At 48.0% G+C, this 20,906-nt stretch overlaps 1 protein-coding gene across 6 annotated transcripts in view; it reads left to right on the plus strand.

The window, feature by feature from the left end:
* Window positions 1-20,906, plus strand: part of PPARA (peroxisome proliferator activated receptor alpha) — a gene marked incomplete at its 5' end in the record, with an annotated part of 57,766 nt that overhangs the window by 21,420 nt on the left and 15,440 nt on the right. For 3 of the 6 annotated variants that reach the window (XM_079142582.1, XM_079142583.1, XM_079142584.1), the window contains one exon: window positions 7,477-7,721. In XM_079142582.1, the coding sequence (XP_078998708.1) occupies window positions 7,514-7,721 (208 nt within the window). Of the gene's footprint in view, window positions 1-480; window positions 579-3,171; window positions 3,192-4,935; window positions 4,960-7,476; window positions 7,722-20,906 lie in introns of those variants that run through there. The other 3 variants (XM_079142585.1, XM_079142581.1, XM_079142586.1) reach the window with 3 other exon arrangements.

Below are 20,906 nucleotides of genomic sequence, written 5' to 3' on the forward strand. Positions count from 1 at the left end.
CTGTAGACACTAAACAAAAATCACTCACGCAACGAAGCATCTGTTCTGAGTGCAGCTCCGCGGGAAGGAGGAGCGTCCTCTGGACGGTCGGAGGCTGGCCGTCAGCTCTGGACCGCTGACCTGGGAGTGACAGCTGAGAGGCAGCCTGCAGGCGAGTGCCGTCGTCGGAAGCTAGAGGTGGAGGCCTGGTTCAACCCTGCGCGGTCCGGAGCCCCTGGGCCTGTTTTTGTGACCTCTCTGTACTTTGGCTCCCTTATCTGTAAAGTAAACAGGAACGCAGTGCCTACCTCAGGGGGCCGAGTGAGGGGAGGTCAGTAGACGCTGGGTGCTTACGGCTGCAGTGTGCGTGGCCGGTGCTGGCCGCCATCTCCGCCAGTGTCCCATCCTGGCCTCTCTACGCTGTGCGGCGGTGTATGTGAAGGGTGGCCAGCAGTGGCTGAAGCTGGCCGCGGCCCCTGACTCTGCAGGTCACAAGAGACGCAGGCAGCTTCCACCTCCACTCAGGACGGGCGTCCGGGAGAAGCGCCATGCGTCCCCTTCCCCCGCAAACCGCCTTCTCCAGCCCGCCCCCAGGGAAGGTGAGTGCCGGGCATCCCAGGCGGGGTCCCAGGCGGGGTCCCGGGTGGGAGACACGTGCTCCGGCCACGTCGGGCCTCACGCTACCTGGACGACTGGGTCTCCTGCTCCAGCATGGCGTCCTGGCGTTCGCTCCCATGTCGCCCCTGAGAACCCCAGAGCTTTCTGGTGCTCAGTCCTCCGCACGTGGTGTCTGCCCTTCTGAAAGCGTGTCCCCAGTGCGTTCTGAAGTTCCAGTGACTGGCCTTGCCGTGCGTCTGGTGGGTGCTGGCCGCTGGCCTTCCGGCTTTCTCTGGATCCGTGGTGGCCTTCCTCGGCTCTCCTCCCCCGCCCTCTGGAGCGCCTGCTGTTTGGCCCTGTCCTCTCTGGCCTGGTCCTCTTGCTTCCGTCTCCGTTTTCCGTCTGTCTTTTTGCTCTGCCTTCAGGGAGCGTGTGGACATGGTCTCCCCTACTGTTAAGTTTGTGATCATGTTTTTGCCCAAGACGCACCTCCGTCCTCAGTCGCTTCGGCAGCGTGCGTGTCTCCTGTCACGAGCGCGGTGACCGCCCTGCTCCCGTCAGCTCACTGGTGCTCACACTTCCCGCGCAGCGGGCTGCCTCGGGGTCCCCTTGCTGTAGAACTCTGTCGTCTGATCTTTCAGTGCTGCACGTTCAGAGCGCGTCTGCCCCACAGATTGCAGTCCCACTGGCTTGATCTAAGAGCTGAAGGAGGAAGGCCTTAAAATGGACCCGTCCTGTCGACTTCCAGATCCAAAGCTAACCTTCAGCACGTAGGACTGTAGCAGAAGTCCTCGTCTTTCTGCTTGGTGGTTCCTCCTGGTCTTCAGGAAAGCTGAACTTCCGTGAGCTGGCCCTACAAGTTGAAGAGGTAGCCAGGGCACGTTCTTTCCCTTCGTGCCTGCGTTGCACTCGGTCTGAGAACCTGGCTTGGTGGGGTTGGTGGTGTAGTCCTGGGATCGTGAGCTGACGCCATGGATGAACTTGAGTGAGGACACTGTGCTCTGCACTTTAGTGAGACCTGGTCTGCATGTGCAGACTGAGAGTTTGGGAAAGACCCAGGCAGGGAGGAGAGCAGGGGGTGTGGGCATGGGGTCCCCAGAAAGGAGGAGGAGGAGCAGACCTTGCGTTCAGCGTTCAGAACCACGTTGCCCCGTAGCTGTCGCTGACCCCAGCCCACGGGGTGGACACCGAGCTCCCAGGTCCTCACGCAGTGCCCCCCACCTCCCAGAATGGGGCTGGCCTCCTCCGTAGCTGCTGCCGAGAGCCCCGGGGACAAGTGCCATCTGCACCCCTGGCTCCTCAGCAGAGAGGTCAGCAGCCGAGCCCGCGTTCCTCAGCTCCTCAGACACGGCTTCGAGCTGAACTCGGTCCCCACACAGCCAAAGACGCACTGCCCTGTGTTCTGCTGTCACCCCAGCTGCCATTGCCCAAGCTGGAGCCAACGTCACGCAGCCTGTCCCCAGGCCCTGGTGCCGCCAGCTGCTCACTCAACTGCTTCCTCGAGACCCGTGGCCACATGCGTGGATGGCTGTTCCTCTTCCTGTGAGGCCTATGCCCGTCCTGTCAGGTTTTCCTGCGGCATCTCCCTCTTCGTCGGCCTCCTCCTGGGCCTCCCTCCTCTGGAGCCTCCACCGCCCTCGGGACTCCCCATGGCCACGCTGCATTTGCAGATACCTGCTGACTGGAGTCTCTCTCTTATTAGTTGGGCGTGTTTCTTGTCTCTCTGAACCTGTCTCTTTCTCCTCTGATAATGGGACCCTGACACCCACCTGCCCCCCAATTGGGAAGATATTAAAGACAAATATGCAGTTCTGTTGAGGGCGTGGTCCAAACACGCTGCCTCTCTCCACGTCCTGCCTTCCTGCCCTGTTGGCACACCCCTCCTGCCTGGGGCCCTGGAGCCACAGGTCCTCTCAGGACTGAGACCGCCTCTCCTTGGCTGTGGTGCCTACACATGGCCCACAGAGTTCATAAAACATGGTCTCCCCTCCGGAAGGTGACCGTCAGTTTAATCTTGGAAGGGCTCAGCCTCGTAAAGTTCACCTGTTGTGTATCTGAGATGTTCCTGTCAGACGACAGTGGGCCACCCTTGTTCTGGGATGTCATCTTTAATTGGTGCAGCACATTCGGGAGGCCCCTGATCCTCAGCTGCCAGAGGCCTTAGCCTCCCTTCCCGCCGCCGTACTTGTGTCTGTGCAGAGTGGCAGTGCAGATGTCACTGCAGCGCAGGCTCCCGCTCACCCGGTCTCCCCTGCAGCAGGCAGACACGCCCACATGTGCAGCTTTTCTCTGGTTACCATCTCTGGTTCTGACGTCACCATCCACAGTGGTGAGATTGCTTTGAAACACGAGAGCCATCGACTCTCAGAGAGCTGAAAGAAGAGCCGGGGTCGGATGGCAGTATAAACCCCATCCTGCAGTGGGGTCCTGTGCCCCAGAGCACATTCTCCTGGAAGCAGAGGGGAAGGAGCGTCTGCACCTTGAAGTTCTCAAGGCCTAGAAGCTCAGAGCTACACTCCCATGCCACCACGGGCTTTCTCGCATGCCAACGGAATTTCTAGTTCAGTGCCTTCGGCCCTGTTGGGAAAGATCTAGATGCCGCCAGCTAAAGCTAGGTGAGGTGGGAACCGTTCGTTGCACGACAGGTTTGGTTTATTAAAGCCCCTCGCCCAGTTCCTTATCATCACTACCTTCTGTCCTTGGCTCCCTGTTCTAAGGGTGTTTCCTGGGCATTTTCTGCATTGACTGTTGGCATGTTAATCATTGTGCAGATGCTAATGATTAATCTATTTCGAGAACCCTGGGTACTAGGTGAAGGTTCAGAGGGCACTTTAGCTTTTTTGTTTGTCTTTTCTGAAATGTTATTTTGGTACCTAGCCCAACAAATTGAGCCAAAAAAACTTCTAAATATAAAATACAATATCTAAAATTTCTACAGAATCTGACAAGGCAGTGAATTAGGGTGGAAAAGTGAAAGAATTCGTGGAAAAGAGAAAGACCCGTGTCCGGTGGCCGTCTGTCTGCCACTCCTTTGATAAGACTCCCATCTTCTGTCATTAAGCGGCTCCCTCTAGCCAAGGGAGCCCCAGGAACCCCGCAGGGTGGTGTGACGCCACGCCAGGAGCCCGCGGTGAGGGAGGCGGCTGATGGAGGAGCCGGGAAGGGGCCAGGCAAACGATGCTCGCAACTCTTCACCTGGCTGCTGTCCTGGAAAGTGTGAGTTCCGGGTGGGACACGCACGCCCCATCCCAGCCGCCTTTTCCTGAGGGAGCTGATCACACGGTGTGTACAACTGTCTTGGTGGGCGGGGCAGCGTCAAGTTCCTTTGCTATTTAATATGTAATTTCCGAAAATGTGTGCAAAGTGGTCGTAGGTTCAGGATCTCCATTTATAGTGTAGAGCGTGAAGACGGGTTGGGTACCACAGGTGCCGTCAGGGAGCCAAGCAGGAAGTGACGTCCCCTCAGCCTTTTCTTATTCCAACCAAGTGATGAAACCTCTCTCTCTTTTTGAGATGGGGTCTCACTCACTTGCCCAGACAGGCCTGAACTCTTGATCCTTCTGCCTCAGCCTCTCACATAGCTGGGACTACAGCCCACAGCCTCTGTGGGAGTCAGGTGGATGATTCACTCCTCCCCTTTGCCACGCAGTCTTTATTGAGCATGTACTGTATGCTCGTCCCATGCCCAGGCCTGGCCCCTGCTGAGCCAGCTCTGCGAGCTCTTCCCTTAGCACAGGGCTGACACAGCTCTCGGCGCTCTCATTGCTCTCCGCGGTCCCGACTCCTGACGCAGGACCTCCTGTTCAGGGTCATGCTTGGTTTTTCTCCCCTCTGCTTGTTTCAGCCCCGCGATGGTCACAGTCCACAGCAAATTGCTGGTCGCTTCTCCAACACGGAGTCCTTGACTCAGGTTCTAGTGCCCGCTGTGTCTCTGCCGTCCTTCACACACTGTGCCTCCCTGCCATCGGGTACGCAGGCCACGGCTGCCTACGGACCCTCACCAGGCTGCTCCGGGAGCAGGTCATTCAGGAGTGCTTGTCCTGTGCCGGGTGCTGGAAGTGGCTGCCCATCACCTGCCACGGCGGGCCCCACGGGACGCCTGCGTGCCAAGAGGAGATGGATGTTTTCCTTGCCTTCACCAGCCACTGGAGAGACAAGCGCAAGAGGGGACCCTGCCACGTGTAACTAGGGCTGGGGTGTGGGGTCCTCCAAAGAGAAGGGGCTGAGCCTGTGGCTTCACCCAAACCCTCAGCACACCGTCAGCAGCTCATTTTGGCCTATTCTTCCAAACAGTCAGCTTCTGAGTGCTGACTGTGTGGAAAAATCCTGGTTTTTTAAGGTCACCAAGGACCTCAGAGCCCCCTGGGTCTCCACCTGCAGCAGGTAAGGCAGCAGTAGAATTCTGTGTCTCTTTCTTTTGGGTGAGTTTTTCATTCCATGTCCTGCGGTTCGCTCCATGACGGCTCCATGGTTCCCAAAGGAATGTTTCTATTGCTGAATTGTATCACTGTGTCCCTCCAGAGCATTTGGGGCACTGTCGTGGGCTGGCCTGGTTTGCTGTTCTCGATGCACCAGGAAGTGACCGCATTCTGTGGGAATTAACTGACGCGCAGGGGACTGTGCCCTGGAATGTCTGCTCTTGACCAGGGTGTGCTGGGAGCAGCAGGGCCTGCGGGTCAGGGTGTGCCGTGTGACCTCTGCTATCTGAGGGACTTGTTCAGAGGAAAAGCTCTTATCTGCTCTGGTTGAAGGGAGAAGGGCCAGTGTGTTCGGTGACCTGTGCGTTTGCCAGGCTCTCCTGCCAGAGCTCAGGCCAAGTGCTCCTCCCTCTGTCTCACTCAGCTCTTCATGGCGGTATCAGCGTCTCTCTGACTAGATCTGCTATTTTTAGAAAGCACCTGGGAGGTGGAATCCTAAGATGCAGAGCTTCCTAACTCCCTGCAGGTGGTGAGAAGGGAACGCGCATCGTGTTAGCCCAGGGCTCCTGCAGGACAAGGAACGTTTTGTGGGAATGAAAGGCGACTGTCAGCACGTGTGCGCTGCTGCCGAGGGGAGCCTCGGACAGGGCTGAGAACAGGCGGCCACCATGCCGTGCCGTGAGCAGACTGCCCAGCCGCAGCGCGGGCGGGATGCACTTTAGGGCCCATGTATTGAGTTAATGACCGTGGCTTTTGAACTTTCTGTTCATGGTGAAATAGTTTAAGTAGTGCTCGTTACCCCATTATCTTGCTTACTGTTGGAAGGAATCTTCCGCCTGATCCAAGCACAACAAAATATTCTGGAAGAGCAGGGTGCAGCTCAGTGCTAGAGAGTGAGTAGCGTGCAGGCCCTGGGCCTGACCCCAGCACCACCTCCCAAAGGAAGACAGAAAGCAAGTGCAGATCCTCAGCGCCGTCTCTGTGAAAGGTAGTGAAGCCTTCTAAATCCTGCAAACGGCTGACGGCTCCCGTCATTTTTCCCCGCGGGTTATGATCACCTAGGATAACTCATCAGAATTCCGGGCATCAGATGTGAGCTTCACAAAGATGTGTGACTTGCACCCGGTGGCCACAGCTTCCTGCGTCTGTGCACTTAAAGTCGTTGTTTGTGTTGAGTGGACCCGAAGTGGGCATACTGCTCACAGGCGACTCCGTTGGAAGCCCCAGGCATCCTGGGTCACCGGACAGACTGCCTTGTGTTGAGCCATGGCCCGTGGCAGTCCAGAGCTCCCGGGACCCGCCCTGTGAGGCGAGCAGTGGGCGCCTGTGACTGTTTGCAGATGGAGAAACAGTTCCGCAAGCTAAGTGTCTCCCAGTTAGCCGAGTCGGTTGGTAGGAGGGCCGGCCAGGCTCAGAGAGGTGAACAGGAAGCAGAGGTGGTGGTGGTGGGGTGACGGTGGTGGGCCGTGACCCCCACGGGGCAGAGGGCCAGGGCCCAGTGCACAACCACAGGGTCAGCTTCCATAAGCTGGAAGGGCATGCCCAAGGCTGGGTCTTGGTCTGGAGGTGTTGGGAAGTGGGCCCAGAAGCGGGGAGAGAGCCTGTGCAGACCGTGCGCCGTGCCCACGTGCAGAGTGCTCTTGCGCTGCTAGCTCCCATCGGCTGGCGGCGGCTGGGACTCACCCACTTAGCTTTGTGGAAACCTCCCCAATGTATTCGTTACTCCGCAATCGCTTCTCAGGACTCCCTGCGTGAGTGACCTTCGTGGGTACTGGGGAACATTCAGGAGTAAATGTGCTGTACACTCGGGCGCTGACTGCCTGGCCCTCCCCTGCCCTCAGCCGAGCCCCTCGCCTCCTCCTCCTCCCTGGAACATGCAGCACACCCCAGCACTTGGTGTTCTTTTTGCTGGAACATTGTCCCCCAAGAGCTCACTCCCTCACCCCCGGTCTCCACCATGCCCTGGTCGGCATGGCCCTCCTGCTTCCCGCCTCGTCCACTCCTCTCCTGTTGGCACATGTCCACTAGGCAGTCCCTCTCACACTGATTTGTTTCCCATCCATGTCCCCCGAGAAGGGATGCTCTAGGAGCAGGGACTTTGTTTCTGTACACCTGCGTCCCCAGTCCTCGCGTACTGTGGTGTACGGGTGGGAAGCTGACTATCCCTCAGCTGCACAGGTGGGCTCACACCTTGGTTGTTTAGAGATCCTTCGCTTTCTTAGTGTGCTTCTCAAAGGTGTCCAACAGAGTTGCTGTTCAGATTCTGACTTCAGGTACGTCCTCATTGGTAAACCATGTTTTCACTTGAAAACCAAACCTGAATCTCCGGACTGGGGCTGTGGCTCAGTGGTAGAGCACTTGCCTGGCAGGTGTGCGGCCCTGGGTTTGATCCTCAGCACCATATACAAATAAATAAATAAAAATGTTTTAAAAAACCCAAATCTCTTCTGTCAGTTTCACTGATGACTGCCTTCTTCCACAGTTTGGAGCTGAGCGGTGACCAGCTCCAGCTAGTCAACATGGTGGACACGGAGAGTCCCATCTGCCCCCTCTCCCCACTGGAGGCTGGTGACCTGGAAAGCCCGCTGTCTGAAGAATTCCTACAAGAAATGGGAAACATTCAAGACATATCTCAGTCCATTGGGGAGGACAGTTCTGGAAGCTTTACTTTCACAGAATACCAGTATTTAGGAAGCGGGCCCGGATCGGATGGGTCTGTCATCACCGGTAAGTGTGCTGCTTCCTAGAAAGCTTTGTCTAGAAATGTTTCCTGCAGAGAGAGCTGTTCTCTTTCACCAGAAACCACACCTTTTTGCAAGGAAACCTTGGCACAGTAAAGCCTCACAGCCACGCGGACCTGGAAGCTTTCCAGGCGTGTCTTGCTTCTCGTACATGCTGGAAACTCGGCAGAGACGTCGGCGGCGTCTTAACTGTGCCCTGTGTACTTCCTTAAAGCAGAGATTCCGCCCGTGATGAGGGTGACTCCTCCTAAATATGGAAATTAATATTAGCCATCGCTCCACTTTCGACGTCGCATTGAGAGCCACACCAGGCAAGACGGTACGTGGGAGTGAGACGGGAGTCTGCTCAGGGGATCTGCAGCATCGCTGGGAGAGGAGAAGCCAGAAGGCAGTGGTCTTTCCAGGGTGGTGCCGCCCCTGAATCCTCAGTGGGAGGAAAGCTGTCCGGTGGAACATTCCGCACCCGCTGCGTGGGGTTGCAGGAGTGGCTTGGACTGGTCGGAGCTGGTGGGGGTGAACGGTGTGTGGCCCGCCCTGAGTGTGGACATCTGGGCTCCCCAGGGAGCAGAGAGGTCCTCCCTGGCAGCACTGGTCTCTGCTCTCTCCCCTTCGGGGCGCCTGGTGTCGGCTCCTGGCTGAGAGCGCTTCCCCCCTTCTCTCATTTCTCCGATCCTGGAGCTCTTCGGTGGAGGCTGGACAGAAGGCACTGCATTTGGCCGGAAGCAGCGTGCTTTGCAGGGAGCAGGAGAACTGCAGAGAACGGAAGCGAGCAAGGCCCCGGGGCTCAGCCTTCCCCAGGGTGTGCACTGAAGCGTCCTTTGTGACAGGGGGGAACGGGAACATGCTGAACATGCAGGGAAGGACCCGGTGAGCTCGCTCTTCCCGCCCAGGAGAGCAGCCTCTCTGTAGTGCAGGCGTCAGGGACACTCTGGAGGTCGCGCTGAGGTCAGAGCTGTGTGGGTGGCAGGCGCCTGCCCGTGAGACCTCTGCAGACTCCTTCCCAGCAGGGGCCAGGAGAGCCTCCAGAGGCCCGCCCTCCCCGCAGACCAGCCCTCAGGTAGGCCTCACTCCAGAGGAGGAATCTGAATCCTGTTCTTCCATGTAGAGTTCGAGGCTCTTTTCCTAAAACTACTGCCTCTAGGCTGTCGTCAAGAACCGTGATCTAAAGTCCATTCCTAACCGACACGGAGGCTTGGAATTCCTCACGAGCCAGCCTTGTGGTCCGTGGCACTGAAAGCCAGGTCTAACCCAGTTCCACCGACCTACAGGTGCTTCCCATCTAAGGAAGTTGAGGGCAGTGGCTTCCGAGGAGAGGATTCCAAATCTGCTTTTTTTTTTTTTTATCTTTTAATTTTTTACAGACTGCATTTTGACTCATTGTGCACAAATGGTGTACATCATTTCATTTCTGTGGTTGAGCACGATGCAGATTCATACCATTTGTGTAATCGTACATATACATAGGGTAATGATGTCTGTCTCATTCCACCATTTTTTATACCCCCCTTCCTCTTATTTCCTTCTACATAATCTAAAGTTTCCCCATTCTTCTTTCCTTCCCCACCCCCCACCACCAGTATATATCGTTCTCCACTTATCAGGGAAAACATTCAGCCTTTGGTTTTTTGGGATTGGCTTATTTCACTTAGCATGATATTCTCCAATTCCATTCAATTATTTGCAAATGCCATAATACTATTCTTCTTTATGGCTGAATAATATTCCATTGTGTATATATAGCACAGTTTCTTTATCCATTCATCTGTTGAAGGGCATCTAAGTTGGTTCCACAATCTAGCTATTGTGAACTGAGCTGCTGTAAACACTGATGTGGCTGTGTTACTGTACTATGCTGATTTTAAGTCCTTTGGGTATAAACTGAGGAGTAGGATAACTGGGTCAAAAGGTGGGTCCATTCCAAGTTTCCTGAGGAATCTCCACATTGCTTTCCAGAGTGGCTGCACCAACTTATAACTCTATCAGTAATGTGAAAGTGTGCCTTTTTCCCCACATCCACACCAACATCTATTATTCTTTGTGTTCTTGATAATAGCCATTCTAATTGGAGTAAGATGAAATCTTAGAGTTGTTTTAATTTGCATTTCTCTAATTACTAGAGATGTTGAACACTTTTTCATATATTTATTAATTGCCTGTATGTCTTCTTCTGTAAAGTGTCTCTCCAGTTCCTTGGCCCATTTATTGATTGAGTTCTTTGTATTTTTGGTGTAAAGTTTTGTAAATAACTTTTTAATTTTTGGAGATGAGTGCTCTATCTGAAGTACGTGTGGAAAAGATTTTCTCCCACTCTGTAGGCTCTCTCTTCAAATTCTTGATTGTATCCTTTGCTGAGAAAAAGCTTTTTAGTTTGCGTCCATCCCATTTATTGATTATTGCTTTGATTTCTTGTGCTTTGGCAGTCTTGATAAGGAAGTCTGATCCTAAGCCAACATGATGAAGATTCGGGCATACTTTGTCTTCTATTAGGTGAAGGGTCTCTGGTCTAATTCCTTTGTCCTTGATCCATTTTGAGTTGAGTTTTGTGCAAGGTGAGAGATAGAGGTTTAATTTCATTTTACTGCATATGGATTTCCAGTTTGCCAGCATCATTTCTTGAACAGGCTATCTTTTCTCCATTATGTTTTTGACTCCTTTGTCTAGTATGAGGTAACTGTATTTATGTGGTTTTGTCTCTGTGTCTTCTATTCTGTACCATTGGTCTGCCTGTCTGTTTTGGTGCCAATACCATGCTGTTTTTGTTACTATTGCTCTATAGTATAGTTCAACATCTGGTATTGTGATACTTTCTATTTCACTTTTTCTATTCAGGATTGTTTTGGCTATTCGAGGTCTGTTGTTCTTCTAGATGAAGTTCATGATTGCTTTCTCTATTTCTATGAGGAATGTCATTGGGATTTTAATTGGAGTTGCATTGAATCTGTATAGCGCCTTTGGGAGAATGGCCATTTTGACAATGTTAATTCTGCCTAAGAACATGGGAGATCTTTCCATCTTCAAAGGTTTTCTTCGATTTCTTTCTTTAATGTTCTGTAGTTTTCAATTTAGAGGTCTTTCACCTCTTTTGTTAGATTAGTTTCCAAGTATTTTATTTTTTTTGAGGCTACTGTGAATGGAGTGGTTTTCCTAATTTCTCTTTCAGAGGATTCATCACTTTTGAATAGAAATCTAATGATTTATGTGTATTGATTTTATGTCCTGTTACTTTGCTGAATTCATTTATTAGTTCTAGAAGTTTTCTAGTGGAGTTTTTTGGATCTTCTAAATATAGGATCATGTCATCAGCAAATAGTGGCAACTTGAGTTCTTCTTTTTCTATCTGTACTCCTTTCTTTGGTCTGTCTAATTGCTCTGGCAGGTGTTTCAAGGATGATGTTGAATAGAAATGGTGAAAGAGGGCATCCCTGTCTTGTTCCAGTTTTTAGAGGGAATGCTTTCAGTTTTTCTCCATTAAGAATGATGTTGGCCGTGGGCTTAGCATAGATTGCCTTTACAATGTTGAGGTATGTTCCTACTATTCCTATTTTTTCTAGTGTTTTAAGGATGAAGGGATGCTGTATTTTATCAACTGCTTTCTCAGCATCTATTGAAATAATTATGTGATTCTTAACTTTAAGCCTATTGATGTGATGAATTACATTTATTGATTTCCAGATGTTGAACCAACCTTACATCCCTGGGATAAACCCCACTTGATCATGGTACACTAACTTTTTAATATGTTTTTGTATGCGATTTGCCAGTATTTTGTTAAGGATTTTTGCATCTATGTTCATCGGGGATATTGGTCTAAAGTTTTCTTTCCTTGATGTGTCTTTGCCTGGTTTTGGTATCAGAGTGATACTAGCCTCATAGAATGAATTTGGAAGGGTTCCCTCCTTTTCTATTTCCTGGAATACTTTGAGGAGTATTGGTATCAGTTCTTCTTTAAAGGTCTTACAGAATTGGACTGAGAATCCGTTTGGTCCTGGACTTTTCTTGGTTGGTAGGCTTTTGATGGCTTCTTCTATTTCAGTGCTTGAAATTGATCTGTTTATATTGTGTATGTCTTCCTGATTCCGTTTGGGAGGATCATATGTCTCTAAAAATTTGTCAATGTCTTTGATATTTTCTATTTTGTTGGAGAATAGATTTTCAAAGTAGCTTCTAATTATGTTATGTATTTCAGTGGTGTCTGTTGTGATCTTTCCTTTTTCATCACGAATTCTAGTAATTTGAGTTTTCTCTCTCCTCTTCATTAGTGTGGCTAGGGGTTTATCAATTTTGTTTACTTTTTCAAAGAACCAACTTTTTGTTTTGTCAATTTTTTGAATTGTTTCTCTTGTTTCAATTCCATTGATTTCAGCTCTGATTTTTATTATTTCCTGTCTTCTATTTTTGGTGTTGATCTGTTCTTCTTTTTCTGGGGCTTTGAGATATAATATTAGGTCATTTAGTTGTTGACTTTTTAATTTTTTTAATGTGTAAGCTCAATGTAATGAACTTTCCTCTTAGTACTGCTTTCATAGTGTCCCAGAGATTTTGATATGTGGTGTCATTGTTCTCATTTACTGCTAAGAATTTTTTTTTATTTCTTCCCTGATATCTTCTCTTATCATTGCACTATTCAATAGCATATTATTTAGTCTCCAGGTGTATGAGTAGTTTTTGTTTTTTATTTTGTTATTGATCTCTAATTGCATTCCATTATGGTCTGATAGGATACAGGGTAGGATCTCTATTCTTTGTATTTACTAATGGCTTCTTTGTGGCATAGCATATGGTCTATTTTGGAGAAGGATCCATGAGCTGCTGAGAAGAAAGTATATTTACTTGATGATGGATGAAATACTCTGTATATGTCCATTAATTCTGTATCATTGGTTGTATTATTTAGTTCTATAGTTTCTTTGTACAGCGTTTGTTTGGAGGATCTGTCCAGTGGTGAGAGCAGTGTGTTAAAGTCACCCACTATTATTGTGTTTTGGTTTATTTGATTCTTAATATCGAGAAGGATTTGTTTGATGTACAGGGATGCTCCATTGTTTGGGGCATAAATATTTACAATCATTATGTCTTCCTGATTTATGGTTCCCTTAAGCAGTATGAAATGTCCTTCTTCATCCCTTCTGACTAACTTAGGTTTGAAGTCCACTTTATGATATGAGAAGGGAGACCCCTGCTTTTTTACTGAGTCCATGTGTGTGGTAGGTTTTTCCCCATCCTTTCACCTTTAGTCTGTGAATGTCTTTTTCTATGAGATGAGTCTCTGGAAGGCAGCATATTGTTGGGTCCTTCTTTTTAATCCATTCTGCCAGTCTGTGTCTTTTGATTGATGAGTTTAGGCCATTAATGTTCAGTGTTATTATTGTGATATGATTTGTATTCCTGGTCATTTTGTCTTATTTTTGTTTTTTAACTTGACTTGGTTTCTCCTTTGATTGACTTCTCCTTTAGGGTAGTTCCTCCCTTTGCTGACCTACATTGTTGTTTTTCATTTCCTCCTCATGAAATATTTTGCTGAGAATGTTCTGTAGTGCAGGCTTTCTATTCATAAATTCTTTTAACCTTTGTTTATCATGGAAGGATTTTATTTCATCATCAAATCAGAAGGTTAGTTTTTCTGAGTGTAGGATTCTTGGTTGGCAACCATGTTCTTTCAGAGCTTGAAATATGTTGTTTTAGGCCCTTCTTGCTTTTAGAGTCTGGGCTGAGAAATCTGCTAATATCCATATTGGTCTCCCCCTACATGTAATCTGAAACTTTTCTCTCACAGCCTTTAAAATCCTATCTTTATTTTGAATGTTAGGCATTTTCATTATAATTTGCCTTGGTGTGGATCTGTTGTGATTTTGTGCATTTGGTGTTCTGTAAGCCTCTGGTATTTGATTTTCCATTTCATTTTTCAGGTTTGGGAAATTTTCTGACATTATTTCATTGAACAGGTTGTTCATGCCTTTGGTTTGTATCTCTGTGCCTTCCTCAATCCCAATAATTCTTAAATTCGGTCTTTTCATGACATCCCATAATTCTTGGAGGGTCTATTCATGATTTTTTTGCATCTTCTCAGTTTGTTCAGCTTTATTTTCAAGATTCAATATTTTGCCTTCATTGTCTGAGATTCTGTCTTCCATGAGATCTATTTTGTTGGTGAAGCTTTCTATTGAGTTTTTAATTTGGTTTATCATTTCTTTCATTTCAAGTATTTCTGTCTGGTTTTTTTTTTTTTTTTTTTCAGAATCTCTCTCTCTCTCTTTTGAAGTGTTCTTTTGCTTCCTGCATTTGCTCTTTTAACTGTTTACTGGAATGGTCATGCATTGCCTGCATTTGCTTTCTTATCTCGTCTTTTGCTTCACGGATCATTTTAAGTATGCAGATTCTAAACTCCTTTTCTGTCATTTCTACTGCCATGCTGTCATTGGAGTCTATCACAATAGCATCTTGGTTTGTTAGGGACACTTTCTTCCCCTGTTTTTTCATATTGTTTCTATATATTCCCCTCTAGCTGTGAAGATCAGAGATACTGAGGTTCCCCCTCTTGCAGGCTTATTATGATCCTGCAGTTTTCCACTACCTCTCCTTTGAAGGGGAGATCAATACCAATCACACCCAATACAGAGAAAACGCAGCCCTGAACCAGATAGCCCCTATAAAGACTTTAACATTATTGTAATGAACAGGATCAGTTCGATTACTATTTACAGTATTTCTCATTGTGAACAAGAGGATGGGGAATGGTGTAGGATGTAAGTGAGTAAATAGAGGTACCTGTCAAAGGGCCTCCAGTCTCCTGTAGGTGTCTCAGGAAGGGAGCCGCCCTTCCAATGATGATTGCCATGCCCTCGAGAATAATTCAAGATGCCTGCACCAGCCTCCAAAGAAGCTGGGGAGGCCCGGCGAGGGTGTGATGAGTCAGCACGGAGGCAGGCGCAGTGTTGCTCAGTGGTAGGGGGACAGGCGGGCAGGCTCAGCTACCAGCCTCCATCCTCGGTGGGGTGGGGTGGGCTCAGCGATCCAAATCTGTTTTTAACCAACTCCAAGGAACTTAATGACAAACTTTTTTTTTTCCTAAATTTTTAAATATGTAACTTAGAAGTAACGACCACACCAGGAGTACCGGACAGACAGCCTTGGTTCCTGGACCGGCCCTTAGGGTAGTATGTGAGGGAGACCCAGATTGCTTCCTGCCTCGCTTCCTCCTGCTGCTGTTGCTCACAGTTCTTAAAGATGGTTTCTTTTTTGTGAATTAGATTCTTCATCTTTGTATCTAACCTGATCCTTTGGACTATATTTCTGCAGTTTTGTAAACTGCTCATGTAGAAGGACTGTATATAAAATGTATCCACTTTAAACTGTACTTAAAAGACCAGTTGGGGGAGGCCGGCTCACTGCCATGTATCTGCTTCCTTTTTCTTCCCAGCTTTATTGATACATTGACTACAACAAACTGCATACATTTAAAGAATACAATCAGGTGCACACACGTGTGTGCGGACACACACACACACACACACACACACACACACACACACTTGTGAAACTATCATTGCAATCAAAACAGTGATCTGTCCATCAGCCCGGAAGGTCACTTGTGCTCGTTTGGAGCCCTCTTCTCCCACACGGGGTACCCGGCCCATCGTTCTAGGTCAGTCTGTCTTTGGGAGTTTATGTAAATGGAATCATACTTTCCAGTGGGACTGTTTGGCTCAGCAGAATTCCTTTGAGACCCGTCTGCCCTATTGCTTTTACCGGAAGTCCATTCTTTCTATCTGCTGCACAGATCTGCCACGACTTATTTGTCCAAGCACCTTGCTGATGAAGGTTTGGGTCATTTCCAGTTTGTGACTTTCTGCACGTGGGGCTGCTGTGACCTTCGAGGCTGTGTGGACGTCCACTGTCATTTCTCTTTGGTAAATACCGGGAGCGGAAGCTGCGACTTGGGTCTGTGGAACTCTGTAAGAAACTGCCGGAGTCTCTTCTGAAGTGCTGGGTTGCTCTAGATTCCCACCAGCAGAGCAGCGTGTGCCGGTTCTCCCCCGCACGCCAGGGCAGACGTGGCGCCAGTCTTAGATTTTACCACTGTACCAGCTGTGAGATGGCATCTCCTCACTGTGGTTTTAGTGTGCATTCCTCTGACGCCAAATGATGTTAACATCTTTTCATGTGCTTCTTTGCTCTCTTATTTGGTGAAGTTTCTATTCCAATATCTTGCCCATTTTTTAGTTGATTGTTTCTTTTCTTACTATTGACTGTTGGAAGTCATTTGCCTATTTATTTGCTTTATCAGATATGGGATTTACAAATATTTTCTCCAGTCTGTGGTGTGCCTTTTCTTTCTGTTAACTTTCAAAAGGCAGTGCTGCCTTCTGTTGAAGTCCAATTTATTTTCTTTCCATTTTTATTTCTGGTATTTTCTTTCCTAGGTCATGTTTTTTGTGTCATAGCTAAGAAATCTGCCTGACCCCTGGTCACGTCTAAAAGTTTTAGGTTTTACCCTTAAGCCTGAGATTCATTGACTTAATTTTTGCATGTTAATCAAAATCTTTCTTTTCTTTCTTCCTTCCTTCCTTCTTCCTTCTCTTTCTCTTTCTTCCTCCCTTTTTCCTTCCTTCCTTCCCTCCCCTTTCTTCCTTCCTTCCTTCTTATCCTTCCTTCCCTCCCTCCCTTCCTTCCTTCCTTCCTTCCTCCCTCCCTCCCTCCCTCCCTCCCTTCCTTCCTTCCTTCCTCCCTCCCTTCCTTCCTTCCTTTCTTCCTCCCTCCCTCCCTCCCTTCCTTCCTTCCTTCCTCCCTCCCTCCCTCCCTTCCTTCCTTCCTTCCTCCCTCCCTCCCTTCCTTCCTTCCTTCCTCCCTCCCTCCCTCCCTCCCTCCCTCCCTCCCTCCCTCCCTTCCTTCCTTCCTTCCTTCTTTTTCATTCGCACTCATTCTGGCACAGTTTATTAAAAAGTTTGCTGTCCCCACTACAGTTCCCTGTGGTTTGATCTAAAAGCAATTGATCACATATTGTTGATCATATATTTCTGAGCTCTGTGCAGCTCCCCTGATTTATTTGTTTCTTTGGACACCAATCCCACAATGTCCTGAAGTCACCTAAAATATGTTCTCCGATTTTTTTCTTTTCCAGACTTTTTGTTTAGCCTGTATCCTTTTCATTTCCATGTACATTTCGAATCAGTTTGTAATCTCCACCCTCAAAGCCTGCTGAGGTTTTGATTGGGGTTGCATTGAATCTGTAGGCCATTGAGGGAGAACTCACATCTTGCCGATGTCCACTCTTCGGATCCACAGACGTGATTATTTCTTATTTACGTAGGTCTTCTTCAATATCTCTCAGTACATTTTTTAGTTTCTAGTATACAAGCTTGTAAATTTTTTGTCAGACATCTCTACTTCATATTGTAAATAGCATTTTTTCATTTTAATTTCTAATTGTGTACATATATAGAAATGCAACTGTTCTTTAGATATTGATCTAGAATCCTGCAACCTGGCTAAAGTCACTGGTTAGTTCTAGTAAATTTTTTATAGATTCTTTAGGATTTTTACATAGATAATCATACCATCTGACATTAAGACAATTTTGCTGCTGCTTCTTCCAGCTGGATGTCTTTTGCTTATTTTTCTTATGTTATTAGCCTGGTTAGAATTTCAGAACAAAGTTAAATAGAAGTGGCAAAACATCCTCACCTTATTCCTGGTTTAGGGGGAAAGTATCAGTCTTCATCCCTGGGTGTGATGTTAGCTAGTTTTTCTCAAATGCCCTTTTCGCAGGGTGAGGAAGTTCCCTTCCATGCTAGTTTGCTGTGAGTTTTTATCAGGAATCAATGTTGGGTTTGGGAAATGTTTTTATGCATCTGGTAAGGTGATCAAAAGGTGTTTCTTTTTTAGTTTATCAACATGATGAATTACCTTTTTCAAAGATTAAACCAACCTTGCATTCCCACTGAAAATACTATTCACATTATAACCGATGTATTGCCCTCTTTATATATTATTGGATTTAACTTGCTAACATTGTGATAAGAATGTTTGCACCCATGTTCCTGCAGGAATATTGGCTCTAGTTTTCTTTCCTTGCAATGTCTTTTTCTGGTTCTTGATTGCCTTGCCTACTGGAATGAGGAACACACTCCTCTTAGATTCTGTGGAAGGGCTTCTGCAGAACTCTTTGCTGTCCCTTATATGTGTGGAGACGTCACAGACAAAGCCACCTGGTCTGGAACTCTCTGTGGGACAACTCTTCTACCTACCTGTTTAGGGTCTTCAGCAGTTGGAGGGCCCTTCAGATTCTCTCCCTCTTCTTGGATAAGGTTTGGTGATTGTGTCTTTCTAGGAGTGTGTCCACTTCATCCAAATCGTTGAGCTTATTGGCATGAAGTTCATGCTGTTCCCGTATGAGCTTTGGTTTCTGTAGAATCTACGAGATATTGCCTGTCTGATAAATATGATTCAATATTTCCATATAATTTCTGATATTTAAAATTGCATCTCCTCCCTCTCTCTCCTCATCCATCTAGCTAGGTGCTCGTGAATTTATTACTCAAACCCGGCTGTGGGTTTCATTGTTTTTGCGGTTTTGCATTTCTGTTCTTTGATTCCCACTATAGTCTCTGCTGTTTCCTTTCTTCTCCTGAAGTTGGCTCTCGCTTCCTCTCTTCTTTGTAGCTTTAGAAGTTGTTGACTTGAGACTTTTGTCCTTTTATAATTAGGCTTTTAGCACTGTACATTTCTAGCCAAGTTCTCCTTTGGCATCATGTCACAAATGTTAATAGGTGGTCTTTTCATTCAGTTCAGAATACCTTGTAACTGCCCCTTTGGTTTTTTTCTTGACTGTATAGGTTAATTAAAGTTTATTTTTGAATTTCCAAATATTTGAGGATTTTCCCAATATGTTTCTGTTATTGATGTCAAATTTAGTTCCATAGTGGTCAGAGGACATACTTCGGACGCCTTAAATCCTCTTGGATTTGTGAAGAGCTGTCCTATGTCCAGGGTGTGGTCTGGCTTAGTAAATTTCCCACATGCCCTGGAGAAGGACGTGTGCTCTCAGTTGCTGGGGAAGTGTCCCAAGGATGCCAGTTGGATGCTCTTGTCCATTAATGTTATCTCTGTGCCCCTCAGCTGATGCGGTCAGTAATCAAGAGAGGGCTGCTGACCCCTCCCAGTCTGGTCCGGATCGCCCGTCTCTCCTTTCAGTCCTACCAGTCTGCTTCATGTTTTGGAACTCTGTTCGTAGTGCGTAACCCTTTAGCATTACTGTGTCTTCCCGATGGGCTGGCCTCTTCGTCTCTCAAGGGACCTGCTTTATCCCTGGTAACTTCTTTCTTCTGCTTTGATACTAACGAAGCCGCTGCAGCTTTCTCCTGACCATTGTTAACACGGTATGTGTTTTTCTTTTAACATATTCGTGTCTTTATGTGACGGATTGGATTTAAATCTACTCTTGGCAATTTGTCCTTTTTTGGCCGGTCTGCACTGTGTTCCCCTTCCCCTCTTTCCCCATTTTTTTTTCTTGGCTTAGCTGGGTATTTTTGCAAATTTCCACTTGTCTTCTTCACTGCATGTTACTTACACTCCTTGTTCTGTTACCTTGGTGGTGGCCCAGGTCTCGCGCCACATCTTCACCTCTCAGGTTGCCTCCAGGAGACGGTCCAACGCTGCTTGACGGGCGGACGCCGCGAGGACCTGCCGACGGGCGCAGGTCCTCTCTGCTTTCGTACGTCTGTGGCATCGTTTCAGATGACTTTATTTCCACCTGTGTTACAGACATCACAGCACACCTGGTGTGCCACTTCGAGTGGCCAGTTATCTTTTCAAGACACTTAAATAGAAGGAAAGTGGTTTGCGGTGCCCGTCTGACTAACCTTCCTGGCCTCTGTATGCTTTATGCAAAGCCAGATTTCCATCCGGCTTCGTTTTCCCTCTGCCTCGGGATTTCCTGGTGTTACTTGTACTGCGATCTGCTGGTTAGGAATCACCAGCCTGTGTCTGAAGAGTCTTCCTGTGACCTTTGTTGTCGAAGTGTGCGTGGCTGCGTCTTCAAGTTGGCTGGCCTTTTCTTCTGTGGTGTCACCTAGTGTGTCCCCACGTGGATGTCTTGGTTCTGTTCTTCTTCCACCTTCTCCTGGCCTCGCACTCAGGCTTTGATCTGGCTTTTTGAACTTTTGGAGTATGATTGCCGTCTTGCCTAGGAATTCTATCCTGGTATTACTTCTTCCAGTGTATTGATTTTTCTCATCCTGGGCCATATTTTTCTGACTCTTTGTATATCTTGTAATTTTTTTATTAGATTCCATGTATGGTAAACTTTGTTGGGTGGTGGATACTTTTATATTCCTATAAATATTACTAAGTTTTTTTTTTGAGGTGCTATTGAGTTCCTTGGAAAACGTTTGATCCTTTCAGACCTAGTTTTTAAGATTTGTTGGCCAGGACCATAGCAGTTCTTATTTTAGAGGTAAATTTGCCGCACTGCTGAGGTAAAACCCTTTGAGTAGGGCACTGTGCTGATGTCCCACAAATTCTGGGACTGTCCACTGTGGGAGGAGGACCATGCCCAGCCCCCTGAGTCCCAGGTGCTGTTGGCTCTGGGCACATCAGGTTGTGATGCAGTGTCTTCTTCTAGGCTTTCTCAGCTGACAGCAAGGACGTGTGTACCTGTATACACTAGCACACATACACACGTGAATCTGCAAGACTTTCCATATGCGCCCATCCCTGTTAATACATGTAAGCATATTCGCAAGCACACGTGTGCACACACGTGTCTGCCAGTCCCCACCCATCTGTGTCAAGCTAAAGTGAGTTCAGGCGCTGCTCTGTCGCCACAGGGCTCATCCCGCCCCTCCCCTTGCCTGCCTGTTCCTCACACTCCTGCAGAGAGAAACCTGGCTCCCGCCATCCACCCGCCTCCTGTAGCCCATGTCCAGCCTGCCGGCACAATGTCCTCAGGTGCTGACCTGCTCTCCTGGGGAGACCCTCTGTCGGGCAGAACCCAGCGCTGCGCAGACCGGCACAGACAGCGCTCTTTTTCTTTCCCCTGCCTCCTTCAGCGAGGCGGCTTCTTACAAGCACAGCCAGTGAGGTCGCTTCCTCACTTCTGAACGCCATGCTGGGGTCCAGACTCCTGGGCTGCTTTATGTGCATACCTTAAGTTCGCCCTGACCGTCAAGTTCTG

This window comes from Sciurus vulgaris, assembly GCF_902686455.1.
Source record: "Sciurus vulgaris genome assembly, chromosome: 5".
NCBI lineage: Eukaryota > Metazoa > Chordata > Mammalia > Rodentia > Sciuridae > Sciurus > Sciurus vulgaris.